The 20,721-nt window shown below is 40.8% G+C and overlaps 2 protein-coding genes across 2 annotated transcripts; one reads left to right on the top strand and one right to left on the bottom strand.

The window, feature by feature from the left end:
* The first annotated feature begins 1,401 nt into the window (after window positions 1–1,401).
* Window positions 1,402–4,207, top strand: LOC139935359 (uncharacterized). Its single transcript, XM_071929902.1, has one exon. It carries the CDS (start codon window positions 1,449–1,451, stop codon window positions 4,203–4,205), a length of 2,757 nt encoding a protein of 918 aa, XP_071786003.1. The 5' UTR covers window positions 1,402–1,448; the 3' UTR covers window positions 4,206–4,207.
* An 8,887-nt stretch (window positions 4,208–13,094) lies between these two features.
* LOC139934993 (uncharacterized) lies at window positions 13,095–19,806 on the bottom strand. The gene is made up of 5 exons (XM_071929433.1): window positions 19,564–19,806; window positions 18,347–18,548; window positions 17,310–17,521; window positions 16,329–16,493; window positions 13,095–16,006 (listed from the first exon to the last, which is right to left on the bottom strand). The coding sequence occupies exons 1-5, from the start codon at window positions 19,703–19,705 to the stop codon at window positions 15,129–15,131; spliced, it is 1,599 nt and encodes a 532-aa protein (XP_071785534.1). The 5' UTR covers window positions 19,706–19,806; the 3' UTR covers window positions 13,095–15,128.
* Between the last annotated feature and the right edge of the window lie 915 nt (window positions 19,807–20,721).

Genomic DNA, 20,721 nt, shown 5'->3' with positions numbered 1-20,721 from the left:
TTATACAATGGAGAAATACTACTTACGAAATCGGCAACGAAAACTAGCGGGGGTTGACTATACGAAAAATACAGCGAACTTAACCAAACGATACCAGGAACAGAAATCACTTTTAGAAATACCGGCACCCAGGTACCGTACCTGCGCACAAACAAAAGGAGATCAAAAGAAGCTGTTCAAGATAATTGGTAAGTTGTTGCTTAAGCCCAAAACCCCCGTCCTTCCATCCACCTATACAATGACCAGGATTTGGCAAATGAGTTCCAGAAATTCTTTGTTACCAAGATTTCAGACATCCGCTCATCATTTTCATCAGTCCCTTACAACGTGCCGCAGACATTGCCACAACTTCAACCAGAGTGTAGACTATCTGTGTTTGAGCCTGCCACTGTTGCTGAGATTCAAAGGGTTATTTCGAAATCTTCTTCAAAATCCTGTGAGGTGGATCCAGTGTCAATATCCATGATAAAGCAGAACATCGATATATTTGTACCCTACATCACTAATCTTGTCAACGAATCACTCAGTTCCGGTTGTTTCCCCGATAGCCTCAAAGTTTCCTACATCAGACCGCTCATCAAAAAACCAAACTTGGACAATGAGGTATTCATAAACTACAGACCAGTTGCAAACTTAAAATATCTTGGAAAAGTCATCGAACGAGTTGTCTCATCACGCATTTCTGATCACATTCATGCTTTCAACCTGTCCGACGTGTTTCAGTCAGCATACAAGCCTTTCCATGGGACAGAAGCTGCACTAGTCAGTGTGAGCAACGATATTCTTTCTGCAATGGACAGTGGTAACCTAACAGCACTAGTCCTGCTAGACTTGAGTGCTGCGTTTGACACTGTTGATCACAACATCCTTCTCTCTCGGCTCCAGAATCACCTTGGCATAGAGGACACAGCCCTAGCTTGGTGCAAATCGTATCTCCACAACAGAACTCAGCATGTATGTATTGGCACCGCGATATCGGACCCTGTTGTTTTGAACTACTCTGTGCCACAGGGGTCCGTACTCGGCCCGCAGTGGTTTACACTGTACACTTTACCGATTCGTGACATCATCCTGAAATTCAATCTGAATTACCATGTCTATGCAGACGACACTCAGCTATACATCACATTTAAATCTTCTCAAGAAAGCGCCAATGCATCTATTGCAAGACTTGAGAAATGCATCCAAGAGATTCGACGTTGGACACAACAAGACTTCCTGAAGTTAAATGATGATAATACACATTTCCCGCGGTTCGTAGTATAGCGGGAAATAATTGTCTTATAGGAATTCGAGTAATGCATTGTGCATATCAGGTGGCCATTATGTAATAGGGGTGAAGAGGGAGGTTTAAAAGGAAGTTACAAAGAGTATTGGTAGTCAGTCTAGCAAGCACTTTCACAGCGTACTTCTCGTTAAGTTGCTGTAGGGCGTCTACTCCGATCGACATGGAAAGCCAAATACAAGCCAACTACATCGACGAAAGAGTAAAGCAAGCTGTTGCCAGTTCACAAACAGCACTTTTAAGCAAGTTAGATAGCCTAATTTCGTCGAAATTTACTTGCTTTGAAACAAAGATAAGCGATGTACAGAAAGATCTTTCGGAGAGTCAACTTGCGAAAATTCAGCAGAACATTTTAGCAAATGACAGCTATACGTTCAAACGTAAGAGCTGCGAGGATCAATTTAAATTCAATGCAAAAGTCGCTACTAAGCTGAGAGAAGCAGAAACGAGCGTGACAAACCTCAAAGATGTTCCACAGGCTATCAACAGCATATCTGAAGGTATAAACTTGATAAATCATCGCCAAAAGCTGATCAGAATGGCCGACGTATCGGAGTCCGGATGGAAGGTTGTTCATGAATATGAAACCAACCCACTGGCCTCTGATTCTGACGACGAAAAGAAAATCAACCGGGCTGAATCCAGAGCCAGTAAGAAGCTGAAGATTGAGCAGGCCAAAAGAATAAAGAAATCCACAAGATTTTCATCATGGCCGGCTTCTCAGCCTGCCGGGAAGTCAGGAGCAAACACTCAACAAACGAGCGTGAGCAGCGTGACATCAGCCAAGAAACCGGGGCTCTGTTTCAACTGCGGCCAGCCAGGGCATTGGAAGTATTCGTGCCCACAGAGACGACAACTTCCAAGTGATAAGATAAGTGATAATTTTTGTTCTATTATTGATCTCAGTTTTGACTGGAATCAGAAAACCGATTATGAACCATCGGTGTTAATCAAGGAAACAAAAGGTGTACCAAATAAATCGTTTGTGTTAACAACAGTAGGTAGACTAAAGGCTTCCTTAAAACACTGGGAAGAAGCGAAAGTAAATGAACATATAAAGGCAGTTATTGTAGACGGGTATAGAATACCCTTTAGAACACTACCAGGTGTTTTTCATTTGAAAAACAATAGGTCGGCTTTGGAGAACAAGTTATTCGTTGCAACAGAGATTGAAAAACTAAAAGAAAAAGGCTGTATTTCTGAAGTCTTACACAAACCATCATGTGGCAATCCCTTGACGGTTGCTTTCAGTAAGAATGGTAAACCAAGACTAGTTTTGGATTGCAGAGATATCAACCCTCATTTGGCACAGTTCAAGTTTAAGTATGAAGATGTTACCGTTGCAAAACAAATGTTTGTTACAGGGGATTACTTGTTTACTTTTGATCTCAAGTCAGCTTATCATCATATTGACATTTTTGTGCAGCATAGACCATATCTCGGTTTTTCATGGGACAAAGAAGGTGTAACACGTTACTATCAGTTCAATGTACTTCCTTTTGGATTGGCAACTGCACCGTACATTTTCACTAAAATGATGAAAGTTTTTCTTACATTGTGGAGGTCTAGAGGTCATAAGATTATCATGTTCATAGACGATGGGCTAGCGGGTAGTAGTACTTTAGAAGCAGGACTCATACTCAGTAACAAAGTGCAGAAATCATTGCAGGATTTGGGTTTCCTGATCTCGCATGAGAAATGCGTCTGGGAACCTTCGCAAAGTGCACAATGGTTGGGTTTCAGCTGGCTCATGGCCTCGGGTTCATTACATGCTGTACCAAATAGAATTGATAGAGTTGAAAAGATGCTTGAGTCAATTATTTATCAGATGGATTCGGATAAGTGTCATTTGATTCCAGCCAGAATTTCAGCTTCAGCAGTTGGTCAGATTATTTCTTTAACACATTCTATAGGAAGATTGGTAAGATTGCAAACTCGTGCACTGTATCGTTGTATCGATACAAGGGCAAGCTGGAATGCCCCAGTAAAGATAGACCATGAGGCTTATGAGGAGATTCGATTTTGGAAGAAGGAGGTTAGAACCTTAAACGACAAAGGTTTAAGTATTGAAAGTAAAGTTGATCATGTAATTGAAGCATATAGTGATGCATCCGCTATTGGATATGGCGGGTATGTTTCCCTTGGTGCGGGAGCCTTACTTGAAGGCACAGAAGTGATGGATTCATGGAACAAAGAAGAGGCTCAGCAAAGCTCCAGTTGGAGAGAAGCTGTAGCAGTAGAAAGAGTACTGAAAAGCAACACTGAAATGTTGGAAAACAGGAAAGTTAAATTGTTTACCGATAATCAAAATGTGAAGAGAATAATAAATTCGGGTAGCAGACGATCTAATCTTCAGCAAATTGCATTAAATATCAATCGATTTTGTGAGCAGAAAAGTATAGTTATTAAACCTGAATGGATTAAAAGGAAATATAATGTACTGGCTGATACTCTCAGCAGAACAACCGACAGTGATGACTGGCAAATTCAGCCAGAAGTATTTGCTTATTGGGACATAGTTTGGGGTCCACACTCCATAGACAGGTTTGCATCAAATTTGAACTCACAGTGTAAGAGGTTTAACTCCAGGTGGTGGTGTCCTGGAACGGAAGGCGTAGATGCATTCACTAAGAATTGGTCAAACGAATGTAACTGGTTGGTACCGCCACCAAGATTAATTCTGAGAACACTGAAGAAAATGCAAAAGGACAAGGCAAAGGGGACTATTGTTGTTCCCCTATGGAGATCGTCTCCATTTTGGCCTTCGCTGGTCGCAGAACCAGAGGTTTTTCACAGTTTTGTAAAAGCTAAGGAAGTGTTACCTTGTTCAAATGTGATCCGCAAAGGATCCGGCAGTAATGGCATTTTTGTAGATAATCCATTGAAATTCAAATTAATCGCTTTGAAAATTGTATTCTGAATCAAATATAGCCTGTTGGCAAGGATATGATTCACACAATCCGAAACGGTACGTGATGAATACGAGACAAAGGAATAATATGTTTGTTTTCTTTACCAGGTATCCATCTGAGGAGCAGTGTAAGTGAGGCATTGGAGACAGCGGGAGTTAGTGAAGAAGGCGTCGCGGAGAAGATGTGCAGATACATGATGGCAGCCAGAAGCGACAGCACAGTTTGTAAATACTATAACAGTTTCAAGAGATGGCAACAATTTTGCAACCAGAACAATTTTTGTGACTTACCAGCAGGACCAATTCATGTCGCAGTGTTTTTGACAAAACTACTGGACACGGGGTCAACGCACCATGTCATTTCGGCGGCCGTTTATGGCATCAAATGGGCCCATGAAATAAACGGCTTGGACGATCCCACTAGTAACGCCTTCGTCAGGAATCTTCACGAAGCCGCAAAGCGGACTACAGGTCACAAAACTGTTAAAAAAGATGTAGTCACTGCCGACATGATAATGGATCTTTGTAACAATTTTGTAAATAGCAATGACGTAATCGTAATAAGAGATTTGTGTATGATAACTACAGCATTTGCAGGTTTTCTGAGATATGACGAATTAAGTTCCATTCGATGTAAAGATTTAAACATCCAACCAGATTATTTTGTAATTTCCATACAGAAAAGTAAGACAGATCAGTACAGAACAGGTGATGAGGTTTCAATTGCTAAAGGTTCAAGTTCAGCGTGTCCATACAATATGCTGTTGAGATTTATGTCCGTTGCGGGTGTAACTTCCGATTCGAACCATTTCCTGTTTAAACCAGCTTATAGAACCAAGAATGTTTGCAAGTTAATAACAAAAGATAAAAAGTTAAGCTATTCTAGAGCTAGGGAATGCATTCTTAAGATGTTAGGTTCAGTAGCACCTAACGGTAATTTCGGGGTACATTCCCTAAGATCCGGCGGGGCTACGACAGCGGCCAAAAAAGAAGTAAGTGACCGTTGTCTCAGGCGGCATGGCCGATGGAGGAGAGAACAGAGCAAAGATGGGTATGTTGAAGACCCTATTGAAAAAAGGCTACAAGTAAGCAAAAGCCTTGGCCTGTAACTACAGAAAGAGGTTATAGAAGTTTCCATTAGCGGTTTCCATAATAATAAAAGTTGTTCTGCAAGAGACAGACAAAACGTTGTTAAATAATTCGTAGATATGGTTACGTAGTTCAAAGTCATCGGTATTTGTAAAGAAGCTTCGAGTCGCTCATCATAGGTCTATGAGTAAAATAATTTAGTTGTTTCACTTTTCTTAACTGCTACACTCTTGCTTTGAAAAATTCTATTCAGGCGTCGCTCCTTGTGCTTCGCTAACGCCACAACTGTGTATGGGGAAGAGTTATTATTGTGTATTATGCAGTGAAGTGTAGATAAGACTACACATTTCCCGCGGTTCGTAGTATAGCGGGAAATAATTGTCTTATAGGAATTCGAGTAATGCATTGTGCATATCAGGTGGCCATTATGTAATAGGGGTGAAGAGGGAGGTTTAAAAGGAAGTTACAAAGAGTATTGGTAGTCAGTCTAGCAAGCACTTTCACAGCGTACTTCTCGTTAAGTTTAATTACTACGGAATAAGTAAGGTAATTTATTTAAATTTAATTTTGGCAGCCAAGGTGAGGTCCAACACCTTCACGGAGGGGGACTCCGAATGTCTTTGGGCACAGGTTTCCAGAGTAACTTCTCTGGTTTTTCCTGGAAGTCGTGTTCCCCCAATGATGTGTTTTTTTTAGTGCACAGTGCAGAGTGCAAAATGTGCAGAGTGCAAAATGTGCAGAGTGCAAAATGTGCAAAATGTGCAAAATGTGCAAAAAGTGCAAAGTGCAAAGAAGGTACAATGTCAGCTTAATGGTATGACGTAAAGTTAATATAATATAATAATACTTATGTTTTCTTATGTTTTCTTATATAATAAAAGAGTAGGCGTCGCTCCTTGTGCTTCGCTAACGCCACAACTGTGTATGGGGAAGAGTTATTATTGTGTATTATGCAGTGAAGTGTAGATAAGACGACAGAGTTCCTTCTATTTGGGTCACGTCAACAGTTAACAAAGGTTTCAGTGCCATACATTTCCATCGGTGATGCTCAGATAGCTTCCTTTGCTGTAAGCTCGGAACTTAGGGGTTATTTTTGATTCATCGATGACACTTCAACCACACATCAACAACATCGTTCTGCCATCATACCACATCAGGAATATTGGTAAGATTCGTAAGTACTTGGACAAAAGTGCCACTGAAACAGTCATTCATGCATTTGTTACTTCTCGCCTTGACAATGGCAATGCTCTTCTCTACAGTCTTCCTAACAACCAGATTTCCCGTCTTCAACGCCTCAAAATTACTGCTGCTCGCATTGTGACTATGTCTATGAAATCCTGTTCCATCAACCCCATTCTGAAACAACTACACTGGCTCCCTATCTCTCAACGAATCATCTTCAAGCTGATGCTCATTGTCCACAAAGCACTTAATGGCAAGGCTCCCCTCTAGATTTCTGAACTTCTTCAAGTTTACACTCCATCAAGAAATCTTCGATCAAGTACCATGCTTCTTCTCATCGAACCCAAGTCTCAGCACTCATGGGGAGACAGGTCTTTTTCTTCAGCTGCGCCACGCATCTGGAATTCTCTACCACTTAATCTTAGATCTTGTCTTTGTACCACAACATTCAAATCTCTTCTCAAAACTTATCTTATGTCACAGTTTTTCAAGGATTAATTTTGTTTTGTCTGTTTTTCTTTGTTTTGTTCTTGTTTTGTTTTTGGTTTTACTGCGCCTTGAACACCCAGCAGGGTGGATACGTGCGCATTACAAGTCTTATTATTATTATTGTTGTTGTTGTTGTTGTTGTTGTTGTTGTTGTTGTTGTGGTTGTGGTTGTGGTTGTGGTTGTGGTTGTGGTTGTGGTTGTGGTTGTGGTTGTGGTTGTGGTTGTGGTTGTGGTTGTGGTTGTGGTTGTGGTTGTGGTTGTGGTTGTGGTTGTGGTTGTGGTTGTGGTTGTGGTTGTGGTTGTGGTTGTGGTTGTGGTTGTGGTTGTGGTTGTGGTTGTGGTTGTGGTTGTGGTTGTGGTTGTGGTTGTGGTTGTGGTTGTGGTTGTGGTTGTGGTTGTGGTTGTGGTTGTGGTTGTGGTTGTGGTTGTGGTTGTGGTTGTGGTTGTGGTTGTGGTTGTTACTATTATTATTATATGGGCTTGCCACACCCTATCAAAATTCCTACGGTGCAAGCAGGTGATTGGCTGTGGCCACTGAACTTTGACATTATGCAAAAAAGCATAAACTGATGAACGTAACAGAAACGTTCAAAAAAGTAGTAACAGTAAACACACATCACCGGTGGGTGATGACAGTCTTCAACGCATGAATTGTTGTAATTACATTAAAACACGTTTTACCAATACCCATTACATAGCACTTTACACAAAATATTAGTCAGGAAAAACCAAGCCCTTTTTAAATGTTTGTATAAAAAAGGCCCGCCCAAGTCCCTGGTATCCTATATTTTCATTTTCTCGCATGTTTTTGTATTTTGCGATTAGCAGGGTACCAATTTTCCTTAGACGCACGCCAATCGTGGAAGGCAGATTATGCAAATCAAGTGACGTCACCACTTCGAGAGTGGGCGGTTCGACTGGTGCCCTCAAAACGTATATAAGAAGAGCGTGTCATTCATTATTTTTTTTGGGTTCGTTGCTTCAAAAGCTACCGCCGCATTTTCACAGCGTTTGTAATTTCAACTCGTGCTCTGAAAGGTGTTACGTGAAGTGTCGATTCCGAAAAAAATATTTGTGAATTGGAGAGAAATTTGTGCGATTTGGTGCACAATTTTTTGACAAATTCAAGATACCATCTGAACGCGTGATACCAATTTTGCACGCGCATACTCAATAATATGCGAGATGGTACGTGTTCTATTTTTGACGGCCATTTATTTGCTTTCAGTCGGGGCAGCCAAGCTCTGTCAAAATGCAACCGCCGGTACCTCTCGAAGCCTGTATTTCAGTGGCATAGCCGACCTGATTCTAAACGGATACGGATACCGGACCTTGGCGGGTATTTCGGGGATCCGTTGCGGCAATTTGTGTCTGTCTGATACTCGATGTTTCTCCATTCTCCATCAGCGGGATAAGGTGTGTGAGCTGAACGGGGCTACAGCGTCGCAGTACCCGCCGGCTCTGGTGGAGTGGAACGATGGCCACTATTACGGACCAGAAGAGGTAAGACATCGTGCAGTTTTGCTAACAGCGATCAGTAGTTTGGCATTTGACATAATTATATTTATGTCTAATTTATGAAATCACTTGATCACAAAGATATGCAAAACTATAACTATACGGAAGCATTTGTAATGCATCCATAATTTTCGCTAAACTGTTTAGTAGGAACAATCACCAAACCGAAAAAAAAATTGATTTATCATCCGAAAACGAACCTACCATTAAAACCAAATCTTTCACTTTTCTAGTAAACCAGAATCTATCATTAACCTTGCTAAGCTTAAATTAACGTTTATTTAACGTTGAACAGAAACCCCCAAATAACCATGCTAACCAAATATCCACATTGATTCAATGTTCCCGTGTTATCTATAGGCCCATCGTGCTTCAATCACTATTCATAAATACCCCAGACAGTTTCTCTACTCCTATTGGTGGAGAGCGCGTCACGTGGGGGTGTTTAAACGGTTAATAATGACCAGTGTTTATAACCGGCTGGCTTCCGCTTGTTCGGCGCGCAAGATTATCACGCGGAACGCAATGTAAAGTTATTAGTAACAGCGCGTAATCTAGATCTAAGCGCGCGCGTAATCTATTTCTAAGCGCGCGCGCGTACACACAACCCACGCGCAACAGACTCTTCACAAAGTTTTTGAAAAAAATATTTCAAACCTCGAATTTTCAACTGTTAAAGTGTAATTGTATTTTTTTAACGTTTTTTAACAAAAGGGCATTAACTTATGAATGGGAATAAAAGAGTAGTAACTCGTTCTTAAACGTCCGTTTAAAACCTCGCAGGGTCGTTGCCGTGCGCTAAAGGCCCTCGCCTTAGGCTCGGGCCTTAATCACACGGCAATTCGACCCTGTCGGCTTTAAATGGCCGTGTATTAAGAACTCGTCGCTACCCTTTTATTCCCTTATTAAAGTCATCATTGCGTTGGACGAGTTGGTTGGAGCACGAGCTGGTTGGACGAGTTGGTTGGAGCACGAGCTGCTTGGACGAGTTGGTTGGAGTATGGGCTGGTTGGACGAGTTGGTAGGACGAGTTGGTTGGAGTATGGGCTGGTTAGACGAGTTGGTAACAAATTTCGAGCTGGTTGGACGATTTGGTTAGAGTACGAGATGGTCGGACGAGATGGTTGAACGAGTTGGTTGGAGAACTGGTTGGACGCGTTGGTTATAGTACGAACTGGTGGGACGAGTTGGTTAGAGTACGAACTGGTGGGACGAGTTGGTTGGAGTACGAACTGGTTGGACGAGTTCGAAGTAAAGACTTTTAGAGTACGATTACGTGGCGTACGAGACGGTAGGATATACGAGACGGTAGGAGTACAAGTTGCTAGGAGTGCAAAATTCAAAGGAAAACAGTTGGCTTGAGTATGAGTCCGTGTATACCTCAATCGACTAATATTTCGTTTTATTTCCTTCGTTTTTTGCAGCCGATGTTTATGACACAGCTCAAGCTAATCCGAAACCATATACGAGGTATGTTACGATGTCTTTTGTGTTATTTCCAATAATTGTAACTTTTTACTCACTTGGTGCGGTATTTAAAAACAGTTACATTCTTCTCGATATATATTCAACAGCTACAGCCCGTCTTACAGATTCGCACAACTCTGCTTCGTCCGAGTGTCAATGAGCCAACCAGCACCTGTGTCAACCATGGGAGATACATCAAGTCTATGAGACTGGCTACTACCGAGACATACATGTACCTATTGCTACCAGCTTCTGGTACTCTGTACCTGATAGCAAGATCCTGGTGAACACGACTGGACTGACCTATCTCTCGCAAAAGTACGACACAGATCCAATCATTACGAGCCAGAGCTACAATAAGACTGACTGTGATGGGCATGCAGGGGGTTGCTCCGACCTAGACGCTCACCCCTGTACACTGGCCGAGTTGGAGGAGGCATACCTGAGAGGCTATCGACAATTCGAAACACCCAAACCATGGTATTATTTCTATACACCCGGCCGCGACGTGCGACTGTTCAACGATGGATGTGGGGGATACTCAGGTAAAGAGTGCTACAAGGGCATTGTGGCACACACTCCGAGACCTTATGCTTCTAGTCAAGTATACTGCTGTCGATTCCTGAAAGATGGGAGTTCTCCTGCCATGTGCTGCCCCGGGCTCATCAGCCCTCGAGACCCCATCATCACAGAAGAGCTGTACGCTAAGGAAGACCGTGATGGGATGGCGAGCGCTTGCTCTGCTCTGCAAGCTCACCTATGTACCCTTGCTGAGTTGAAAGAAGCCTATCTGCAAGGTTACCGTCAACATTTTTACCAACAGGGCAATTGCATAGATGTCTGGCCTTATTTTTCAGAGCCCAACCGCGACGCCATAATGTACAATGACGGATGTGGTCGTTATACAGGGCGCGTAGATGAGTGCTATGAAGGCATTGTGGCACACACTCCGAGGCCATACGACTTTAGTCCAGTTTTCTGCTGTCCGTGGCTTATGTAAAAAAGCTGAACACTGAAGTGTTTTATGGATATTCGCAACGTATTAAGCTTTATATAAACGACAGCAAAAAAAGCCTACCTAGGAGAAGGAAAACTCTGATTTAAAACCCAGGCAGATTGGACTCGTTTATAGCTATGGACAGAAACGTATACTCTTCACGATTTTTGTTTCTTACCAATTCTGTAATGTATTCATTTTGACGAGAACGTTTTCTCTTAGCATTTATGTTTAGATCTTAAATTAATTATTTATTATCATAATGTATATATGCATGTGATTTGGTAACTCTTAAAGGGACAGTTTACCTTTGGTTTTACATAAATATAGATTATATTTTTTAACAACAAAACTAACATGGACATTTCAAAAGGTGGTTTCGTTTTTGAGATTTTGCCCCAAATCCAGAGCATTATTTCCCAACATCGATAATCCGTAATTGGAATCAACACTATCTAAATCAGATTCAACCTTTTAGTGAGAAATGTAGTTTTTGAGAAAGAGGTGACTTCTCACCCACCTAATAAAATACTTCAAGCCTGAAGCCTTTTATACATGTGAAAGCACACAAACTGTGCAAAAATACTAACTTTTCATTATCTCTTACAACTTCGATGACCGATTGGGCCCAACTTTTCACAGTCCTTGTTTTCATGCATGTGGTTGGATACACCACGTGAGAATACTGGTCATTGACAATTATTACTAAACGTGTCAAGTGCCTTTACACGTGATTACTAAACTCATAACCTCCCTTTAAATTGCATAAAGCCGATTATAACGTTTAACATGAACGTAAAAGTACAAAGCTAGTTTTGTGATGTGTATGCGAAAGTTTTTAGAGTAAGTCAATTCTTTAAAGTAATCAATTAAGAACGAAAATAGGCAGGCGCGGGTCGCTTGGAGTCCAATCAATCACCTCCATGCGAACGAAGTTCATTCGACATATTTCAAAGTTCTTGTCATAAATGGGGGGGGGGGGGGGGGGGGTCATCATGTACAATTAATTTAAGTATTGTGGCGGGTTTTAAGCAGATGTTAATGAATTGTTGTATACTGAATAAACGTGTTGTTGTTTTTTGGTCCAAAAATTGATAACCTTTGTGTTTGTTTTTGTGTATACTTGTTTTCTCTGCAGTCCCTTTTGGACCCTGTCCGATCGATGGTGGTACATGATGTGGGCATGGAGATATAGAAAACAAAGATAGCTCCACGGTATGGGGAACAAGAGAAGTTAACCAGGAAACCCATACAAATTAATATTATTTTCATTTATAAAAACACCATAATCGGAGAGTACAACATACAATATGGAAGATGTAAGGAGAGATCTTATAATTGTGTGCGTTTAATGAAAGTCAGGATATATAAAGTACCCGAACTCAATCCAAAACTCTGCCTTCTTGACACACCAGAGAGTGTACTGAAACTACCAAGATGTGGTCTTTTTATTTCCCATGCCTCCTTCAAAGGCACTGGGCATTATTGGTTATTACTCAAAACAATTGTCAGCATAGAAAATACTTGGTAACAAGCAATGGAGAGCTGTTGATAACACATTGCGAGAAACGGGTCCCGGCTCTTGAACAGTAAGATAGTCGCGTGATATTTCAGACCCGCCTTTTTAAAAATAAGGGGCTTTACAGTTGATAAACGATGCACATGATGATCCGCAATAGTGGTCCCAAGGTATAAAAAATAAAGGGTTACAATGGTTACAGTCATGAAAAAGTGAGAAAAATAACATCAAAACTGAAATCAACATTTCAGCCATAATAATGCTATCATCAAAAAAATATATATATATAAAAAATATTCATCTATTGCGTCGCTTATTTCCTCAACCGATACTCGAAAAATTTAATAATTTAATAATGTTTAATCTCTTAAAATTTTTGTCTAGATGTTTAGTTACATATTTGTCACGTAGTTTATATAGATTTATATGAACTGACAACGGGCTGTACGGTATTAATGTACCACTAAGGAACACCACAGAATTGGTTTTGCTAACAGAAAACAGTTGATGGGAGATGTAATCAACCATAATTATATGCTGACAAACCTGTAGAAGTTTGAAATTGTTTGGCAATCTGGGTCACGAGAAAAAAAGTGAAAAACCGATTGCACATTTTGCATGACATCAATACAAACAAGGGAATTAAAGGCTCACTGTGCGATAAACTCCAAACGCGAAATTAAATAATTTATTTCTCATCAAATACGACATTTCAGGCATCAACACTTCAAGGGATTTTTTCTACTATTTTGTTTTAGTTAGTTATTTTAATTTATCCCCGATCAATCATTTAAAATGACAAAATATAAGATTAAAGAGAGAAAACTTAATAGATTATAAAGTGGGGAGGTCTCCTAAAAGGATGGAGACCACCGAATAATTGTCACCACATTTGACATCATCATTAGACCGTGTAAAGTTTTCTGTAAATCTGTGATTTTCACGATTATTTTCTTACCAGATCTGTAATAATCCTTAAAAGGGAAAGTATATACATATATTTTAATCGCTAGTTCGTTTTAAACATAAATACAGATATACTGAGTAAAACTAACCGTGAAAATTCTTTTCGAAAGGCCGCGTTTTTTTTTTTTTTTTATATCGCCTAAGATCCGGAGCATTTTGTAATGTCCGCGCAGATTTGTTAATAATTGTTAACTCGTTATAGAGTTTTTACGGGCTGCACTCTTTATGAAATCACCTTTAGCTTTGGTGTACCTAAACATTGTCTAAACTGCGGACTTAATTTTGTAGCGGGTAACGCCTATTAGAACCTAAATGTTAAACGTTTGTGCTTTGCCTAATTACCAACTAATATTTCCACAATAATATTAATGTAAGAGCGCTCTTCAAAATGCAATTGATCTCTACGCTATGCGAACACAGGAATATATGGGCGTCCATACCCCCCCCCCCCCGCAACACGTTAAAAGAGGGCCCGATTTCATAGAGCTGATTAAAGCACTAAAAGTGGCTAATCACAACAAAATGTTGCTTACCAGCAGAATAATGTTACCAGCCAAACTACCATGTCACATGTACAAATTGTAACTGGTATCCTGCTCATTAGCCTGCATAGCAGAAAATTAATAAGCAGTATTTTCTTCTTAAGCACGTTAGCAACAACTCTTAAAAATTTGCTCCTGGAATCATCGTAACTCGCATGAGCCCAAATACTGCATAGTTTCTCATCCGAACGAAAACGCTGTAGCAACGTAGCGTTTAAGAACCCCCCCCCCCTCCCTCAGATAGTAAACAAACTACATACATAGGTCAAGCACTAAAGCAAACAATGAAACAAAAATATACTATAACAGATGTAGGTCCGATTTGGGGACGATTTGACCCCAACATTTTGACAACAATCTTTTAAAAGTAGCCTCTTCTTCACGTTCGAGATAGTTAGAAGCTTTTCACTGAAGGTATTATAGGCAAAACGAACCTGCCAATTTAATGAAAGTGGCACTCCAATTAAAATACAAGGGAATTATTACGGAGGTTTAGCTGCACGTTACGCGAGCAAAAACGTGTATGTGAACGTCGGAAAATTGTGTCGTTCCTAGATGACGCCACCACTTTGGGCTTTAAATTATTTCATGCTCACGTTTCAAGGCAGTGGACACCATTGGTAATTACTCAAAATAATTTTTAGCATAAAACCTTTCTTAATGACGAGTAATGGGGAGAGGTTGATGGTATAAAACATTGCGAGAAACGGCTCCCTCTGAAGTGCCATAGTTTTCGAGAAAGAAGTAATTTTCCCTAGTAATCAACCATCTAAACGCACACAACTTCGTGTGACATGGGTGGTTTTTTTTCTTTCATTATTATCTCGCGAGTTCGAAGAATGATTGAGCTCAAATTTTCACAGGTTTGTTATTTTGTGCATATGTTGAGATACACCAACTGCAAAGTGTCCACTGCCTTTAGCGTCTGCACGTACGTACATGACGTGAGAAAATGGTAACTTCACTTTATGCTTCGTACATGAGATTTTTTACACACTCTGACATTCACTTTTACGTTTTTTGCTCGCTATATAAGGGGTCCAGAACTGGGAGTTTTCAGAGTGTAGAAAACCTACATGGTTCGATTGTTCTTAATTATTCGTCATCGTTTAACGCGTAGTATAAATTGAGTGCGTGTTTAAAATCAAAATTCAGTTAATTATCTGCCTTCCCTGACATGGCCTCCATCAGAATAAACCGGGAAATGGTTGTCTATCTGTGTTTCTTCGTCGGGGGTAAGCCGTCTGCTACCCTGGTGGAAGAACTCTCCTCTCGGTCCGGCGCCCAACGGATCCCGTTGAAGCTCAGACCTAGCCGGGCTCCATTTTGCTGATCTCATCGGTTCAAAAGTTGGGTTGACTCTCTTTTTCGTGAACAACTTAGATGACTTAACTCCACGTGAGCTGGATTCTGCACTTTTTCCATACACAGGTCCAGATGGACTAGTTGTTGCTAAAACTTTGGACGTTACCGGTTTTTCACTACGGTATTCATTTACGTTGGGTGGTGGGTGATTATCCTCTGAGGGAAATATTGTTGGTTGGTTGCGACTTGCTTGATTGGTGTGTGCTACTGGTAGAAATTGTTGTCGTCTGCTGGCTGTTTTCGTTTTCCCGCCTTCGCTTCTGATTGGACCGTGACCGTCATCCACAACAAGAAAGACATTATTCGGGGTGTTGACGTCACGACGTCCACCTTCAGACCGCGGGTTCAGTTGAGCCTGGTGACCTTCTCTTCCCAGTCCGTTGTTGTTGACATATCCAGGAGGCTTAGTCCCACTACTCTGAACGGGTCTTTTCCCTGTAGCCTTGTCGCAGGGGTAGCCGTTGCAGCACGGGCACACGCCCGAGCAAAAATGGCGACTGGGCGTTGTGCAGCACCCGCCCAACTCGCAGCATCGTGTACGACGAAAACGGCCCAAATACCAGGGTATGTAACCTGGACGCCAGCAACACCAGTGGAGGAGAAAAATGACAACCAAACCAGCAATGCAGGCTACAATTACAACGACGGGTATCCAGTCGATGTCGTACACCACTGGAAGTTAAAAAGAGAAACACCAAAGAGCCGTTGGTTTATATCAGTGTGTGAACAACCTTTTTCTCAAAGGGTACGCATTGTTGTTATTATACAGACACAGGGTTGAAACTTCCTGATGACTATTAAAACTGATCGGACTTTTCTAACATCCAAACAACATTTTAAGTTGAAAAGAAAAGTATAAAACTATCGTGCTCTGTCACAAGAGTCTGAGTAGAAAAAGGCTTTGCTTAACTATTTTTCAGTATATAAAAAAGATAGTCACAGTAAAATATTTATAGAGACTTGCTATTTCATGCAGCCTGGACAAAAACCTAACCTGGGCAAAACGAGGGCGTCAGCTCATTGAGTTGGTCACTGTAATCTTCGTCCCCGCAGTTAGACACGCCCTGTCGGTCACATGACAACGCCTTTGGGATGCACCGATTGGTCGATAAACAAACTAGGCGTGGCTCCGACTCATCTGTACTATTGCTGAATTGTTCTAGTGTGAGAAGATAAAGAAGGAAAAATACCAGTAATAATAAAAAATACTAATAAAAACAACTTGGAGATCTGGAGGACATGGATGTCACACTTGGACCCAATTTTATAGAGCTGCTTATCGGGAAATATTGCTTAACAGTTTTCTGCTAAGCAAAAGGGAGCAGGATACCAGTCACAAATTGTACAGGTGACATTGTATTTTGGCTGATAACCTTATTTTGGTAAGCATAATTATTGTGTGCTTAGCTTCTTTTTGTGCTGAAGCAGCTATGTGGAATTGGGCCCAGGAAATTAACAGGCAACCAATTCCAGGCAATCTTGTGAATCGTAAGACAATGTGCTACCTATGGCGGTCTTGTAGCATGCAGGTAATGCCTCAAAGTTGCCTGTGTGACAAGGCCCTAAGAGAGCATCTTATGTACATCGTATCAAACTATCATCAAACCTTTTACAGTTTCCTACTTTAACCTTTTATTTGTGTTCCAGGGAAATCTATCCCATATGTCGGAGATTCTGTCCCCTTTAAGGGCCGGGAGAGGGGGTGAAGGAGGAGAATCACAAATGGGCGCAATCACTATCAGAAAAGTGTGTACACAGTTCGCCCAAAGTTCGCCGCACCAAAATCAAGTCCGGCCACAGCACCGCCCCCCCCCCCCCTACACACACTATAAGCTTATTAATCTAATACAAAGACTGTGATGTGTTGATGCGGGGTTAAAACTTGGTATCTTTGTTTTGGGGTTTTCTCTAATTCTGCGAGATTTCTGCTGGTCCAAAGACCTTAATGTTGGCGTCATTTTGATAGTATCCTTACCGTCACTGAACGAACTGTAGACTGCCATGAAGTCCACCACACTCAGGTTACCGCTTGCATAAATTACCATACTGAGCGATGATTGGCTGGAAGTAAACAACTGCGGTCGCTGGCTGCCGCACGTTGCGTTCAGTAGCCGTGATGACGTCATCGGGTCCGGACCGTCGTAAAATGTCACGTGAGAGTGCTCACATAATGGGTCCGCGATGTACCTGTGTTGAAAAGACGTGGGCTCAATTTCATGTACAGATGTTTTAAGCAGAAAATGGTGCTGAACATTTTTCTTCTGAGCAGAAATAAGCACGATACCAGTCAAAATGTGTACAAGTGACATATAAGTTCTTTGGCTGGTAACCTTATTTATGGTAAGCCTATTTTTGTTTTGCTTAGCTACTTTCTGTGCTAAAGCAGCTCTATGGAATATGGCCGCGGGATTTGGCTTGGCTGATTCTCGGGAGAATAGCTCGGCATGCAATATTTTGCGCTTCCTAAATTTAAAATGGACTAAGTCGTCCTTAGTTATAGGTCCGTCAAAAACTCCCACTTCACATTTTGAGCCCCGTCACCATAATCTAAATGTAGTCAAAATTAATAGTTTTTCCTGAAGGCGGGGCAAGTAAACTGTAGTATTTCATTACACACCTTATTAAACAAAGGGTTTTCGGGGGTGTAAAATGCTCGCGTTAACGCCAGGTAAATTCGTGCAGCTAAACCTCCCTATTAGTAGGCCTATTAGAAATATCTCCCTCCAATTCCTGAACGTTTGTAAAACATTCATTTCCCTTGTTTTTAAACATTGCAATGTTCAAGAATGCAAGACAGGAGCAGACGCTAATTCTAAAAATCGATTATTTCCTATAAGAGAGAAATGTAAAAGTAGCACTAGACGGTATCCGAATTAGCGGCTACATCTATAGCGGCTACGGCTGTTACTAAGTGTGTTGCTAAGGATGTCATATATACTTTAACGCATGATGACGCGGAAATCTAGCCGTAGCCGTATAGCTGTAGCCGCTAATTCGGTGACACAGCCTTACCTCCGAGACACGTCGAACCATCTGAAGTCGAGCATTACCCTTTGGAATGGCGGTTTCGCGCTGATGACGTATACACACAAAATAGTGACGTTGAAGATGTCACGTGATTTGCTGTCGTCATGCGACGCGAGGATCTTCCCGTACTGTGCCGTGCCGCTTTCCGTAGTCAGGCAAGAGCCGTCGGATGGCAAAATCAACATTTCTGTAGGGATATGCCGTGAAAGAAATTATTGTATTCGAAGAATAAAGATGAGCTTGCAGACCTAACTGTTTTCATAATTTTCATAATGGTTTTTGGAAGATGGCATGTGCAAAAGTTGTTGTATTGTTTTCGTTTTGTGATGGCATCGTCAAAATTCGTTCAGATAAAAAGTATTTTTACAAAATTAGAATAACTTATAAAAAAACTGGGTCATGCAACTTTAACTTTATTTTGGTTTGTTAAATTACTCTATCAAACCAAAGGCTATAGGAACAAATCTATTTGGTTTACAATAATTTAAAACAAAAACAAAAAAGTGTAGGCCTATATATATGCAAAGAAAAAGACAAATTCAAGAAAATTGCACAACTTGAAAAAGAAAAAAACGCATGGTTCCAATAACTCGAACCATTCCCTGCAAAATTATGAACATTTTACCCCTAGGCCTACAGTACACCGACATGTGTTACAACACCATGCGTACTCAGTACTTTCCCGAGTCCTGTAAGAAAATCCACCGGTATTTTGCACAGGTGGGATTCGAACCCACGAACTTTGCCTTCTGTATAGCAAATTTAACATTTTTTACAATATTAATTTTGCACAGGGCCCAATTTCATAGCGCTGCTAAGCACACAAATTTGCTTAGCATGAAATTTCTCCCTTTATAAAAACAGGAATGCCAACCAAATTTCCACGTGATTTTCAGGACTAGCAAACAACAGCTGAATACCAGTAAGAAGCAACATGCAAAGACTGGAAATTTGGATGGCATTCCAGTTTTTATCAAGGAACAAATTTCATGCTAAGCAAATTTTGGTGCTTAGCAGCGCTATGAAATTGGGCCCTGGTCGTGGGTTCCCACCCGAGTAGTATATATATGCCTCTCACAGAGCTCATGAAAGTACTGAGTATACGGTGCTAGCACGCATCGGTGTATATATATGGGTAAAACCAAAATAGTATTATTTATACTTGATGCAAATTTCCATCTATTAAAAAAAAACTTTAATACCTTCAACGAGGGAAATTCTTCTGCTTAGATCGCTCCGTGGTTCCCTTTGACGACAAGCCATGGTGTGTTCAGTCAACACTAATATGATAGACCACACGAAGCAGATTACCATCCGTACTTGAAAACCATAAGCTGATGCCATAATCGAACTTTGATGAATTCCTGTAGTCCTGGGCGGAGGAAACTACTTTATTATGGGGATTTGTTTTTAAAATTTTAGACCAGCGGGTTCGAAAACATTCGTCACTACAACCTCGTCATTCCAACTCCATCAATTGACAATGAATGATGTAGATACTGTTTACTCGTCCTGTGTTGAGGCGCGCAGTGATTTTGTCAAAACTGTGTAAGGCAACGAAGCTTGACTCTCTACTCTGCGGGCGGCATAAAAACAACCGAACCGAAGTACAACATACAAACTCATCCGCTGTAGAATTAAGTAGTGCACAATTTGCAAACTTTCAATAAATGCCGATATATTTGGGGTACATGTGTACACGTGTACCATAATGATATTAAGGTTTCTCTATGCTTGTACAGACTTATCTTTGTTGGGGGAAATATTATGTACAATTTAAAAACTAATAGAATGCTGTTTAACCCCTATCAGTCCCTTTTAATAGATATCCACAAATACAAACAAAGCATTATACTATACACCTGAGCACATGTTTCAAAACATTGGATTTAATGCCTACACAAGTACAATAGAACGTGACAAAGACATTACTTACACATAGCACAAAGTTATGTTACAAACTAAGCCATTATGGGTTTTGGGAGGCATTGCCCGGAAGCCATAGTATTCGCTTTGCGGTTGAGAACTTATTGTCGCATTTCATATATTTTTTTCCCAATTGCTTGAACTTCTGATTTATGGTTTTCCGTTTTTCATTCATTATGCATAGGCCTATTGGGTTGGCATGACAACTGGGTAAACCGTGGTGGAATATGTCATACTGAAGCTGTAGTTCAAATGCAAATATTTGAATAAACACATGGACCGCATTGCTGTATAAAGAGCATTACATTAGAGCAAGGGTTTCTTAGAACAAGTTAACACTATTTTGTTGTACCCATACATTTTACACCGATCTAGCACTCACTGTACCTGTATAAACTCAATACTTTTTCCGATATCTGTGAACAAAATCACAG

The sequence above is a fragment of the Asterias amurensis genome, chromosome 3, assembly GCF_032118995.1.
Source record: "Asterias amurensis chromosome 3, ASM3211899v1".
NCBI lineage: Eukaryota > Metazoa > Echinodermata > Asteroidea > Forcipulatida > Asteriidae > Asterias > Asterias amurensis.
The sequence above is the reverse complement of the archived record's forward strand: the minus strand, read 5'-3'. Positions and strand labels throughout refer to the sequence as shown.

Bases quoted from the DNA above. Each gene is read 5' to 3' on its own strand.
- LOC139935359 (XM_071929902.1), top strand. From the start codon at position 1,449: ATGGAAAGCCAAATACAAGCCAACTACATCGACGAAAGAGTAAAGCAA.
- LOC139934993 (XM_071929433.1), bottom strand. From the start codon at position 19,705: ATGGCATCAGCTTATGGTTTTCAAGTACGGATGGTAATCTGCTTCGTG. The intron at 17,522-18,346 runs GTAAGGCTGTGT...TTTTCAACACAG, and splicing joins TGGTTCGACGTGTCTCGGAG to GTACATCGCGGACCCATTAT. The intron at 16,494-17,309 runs GTAAGGATACTA...TTCTCACACTAG, and splicing joins CTACAGTTCGTTCAGTGACG to AACAATTCAGCAATAGTACA.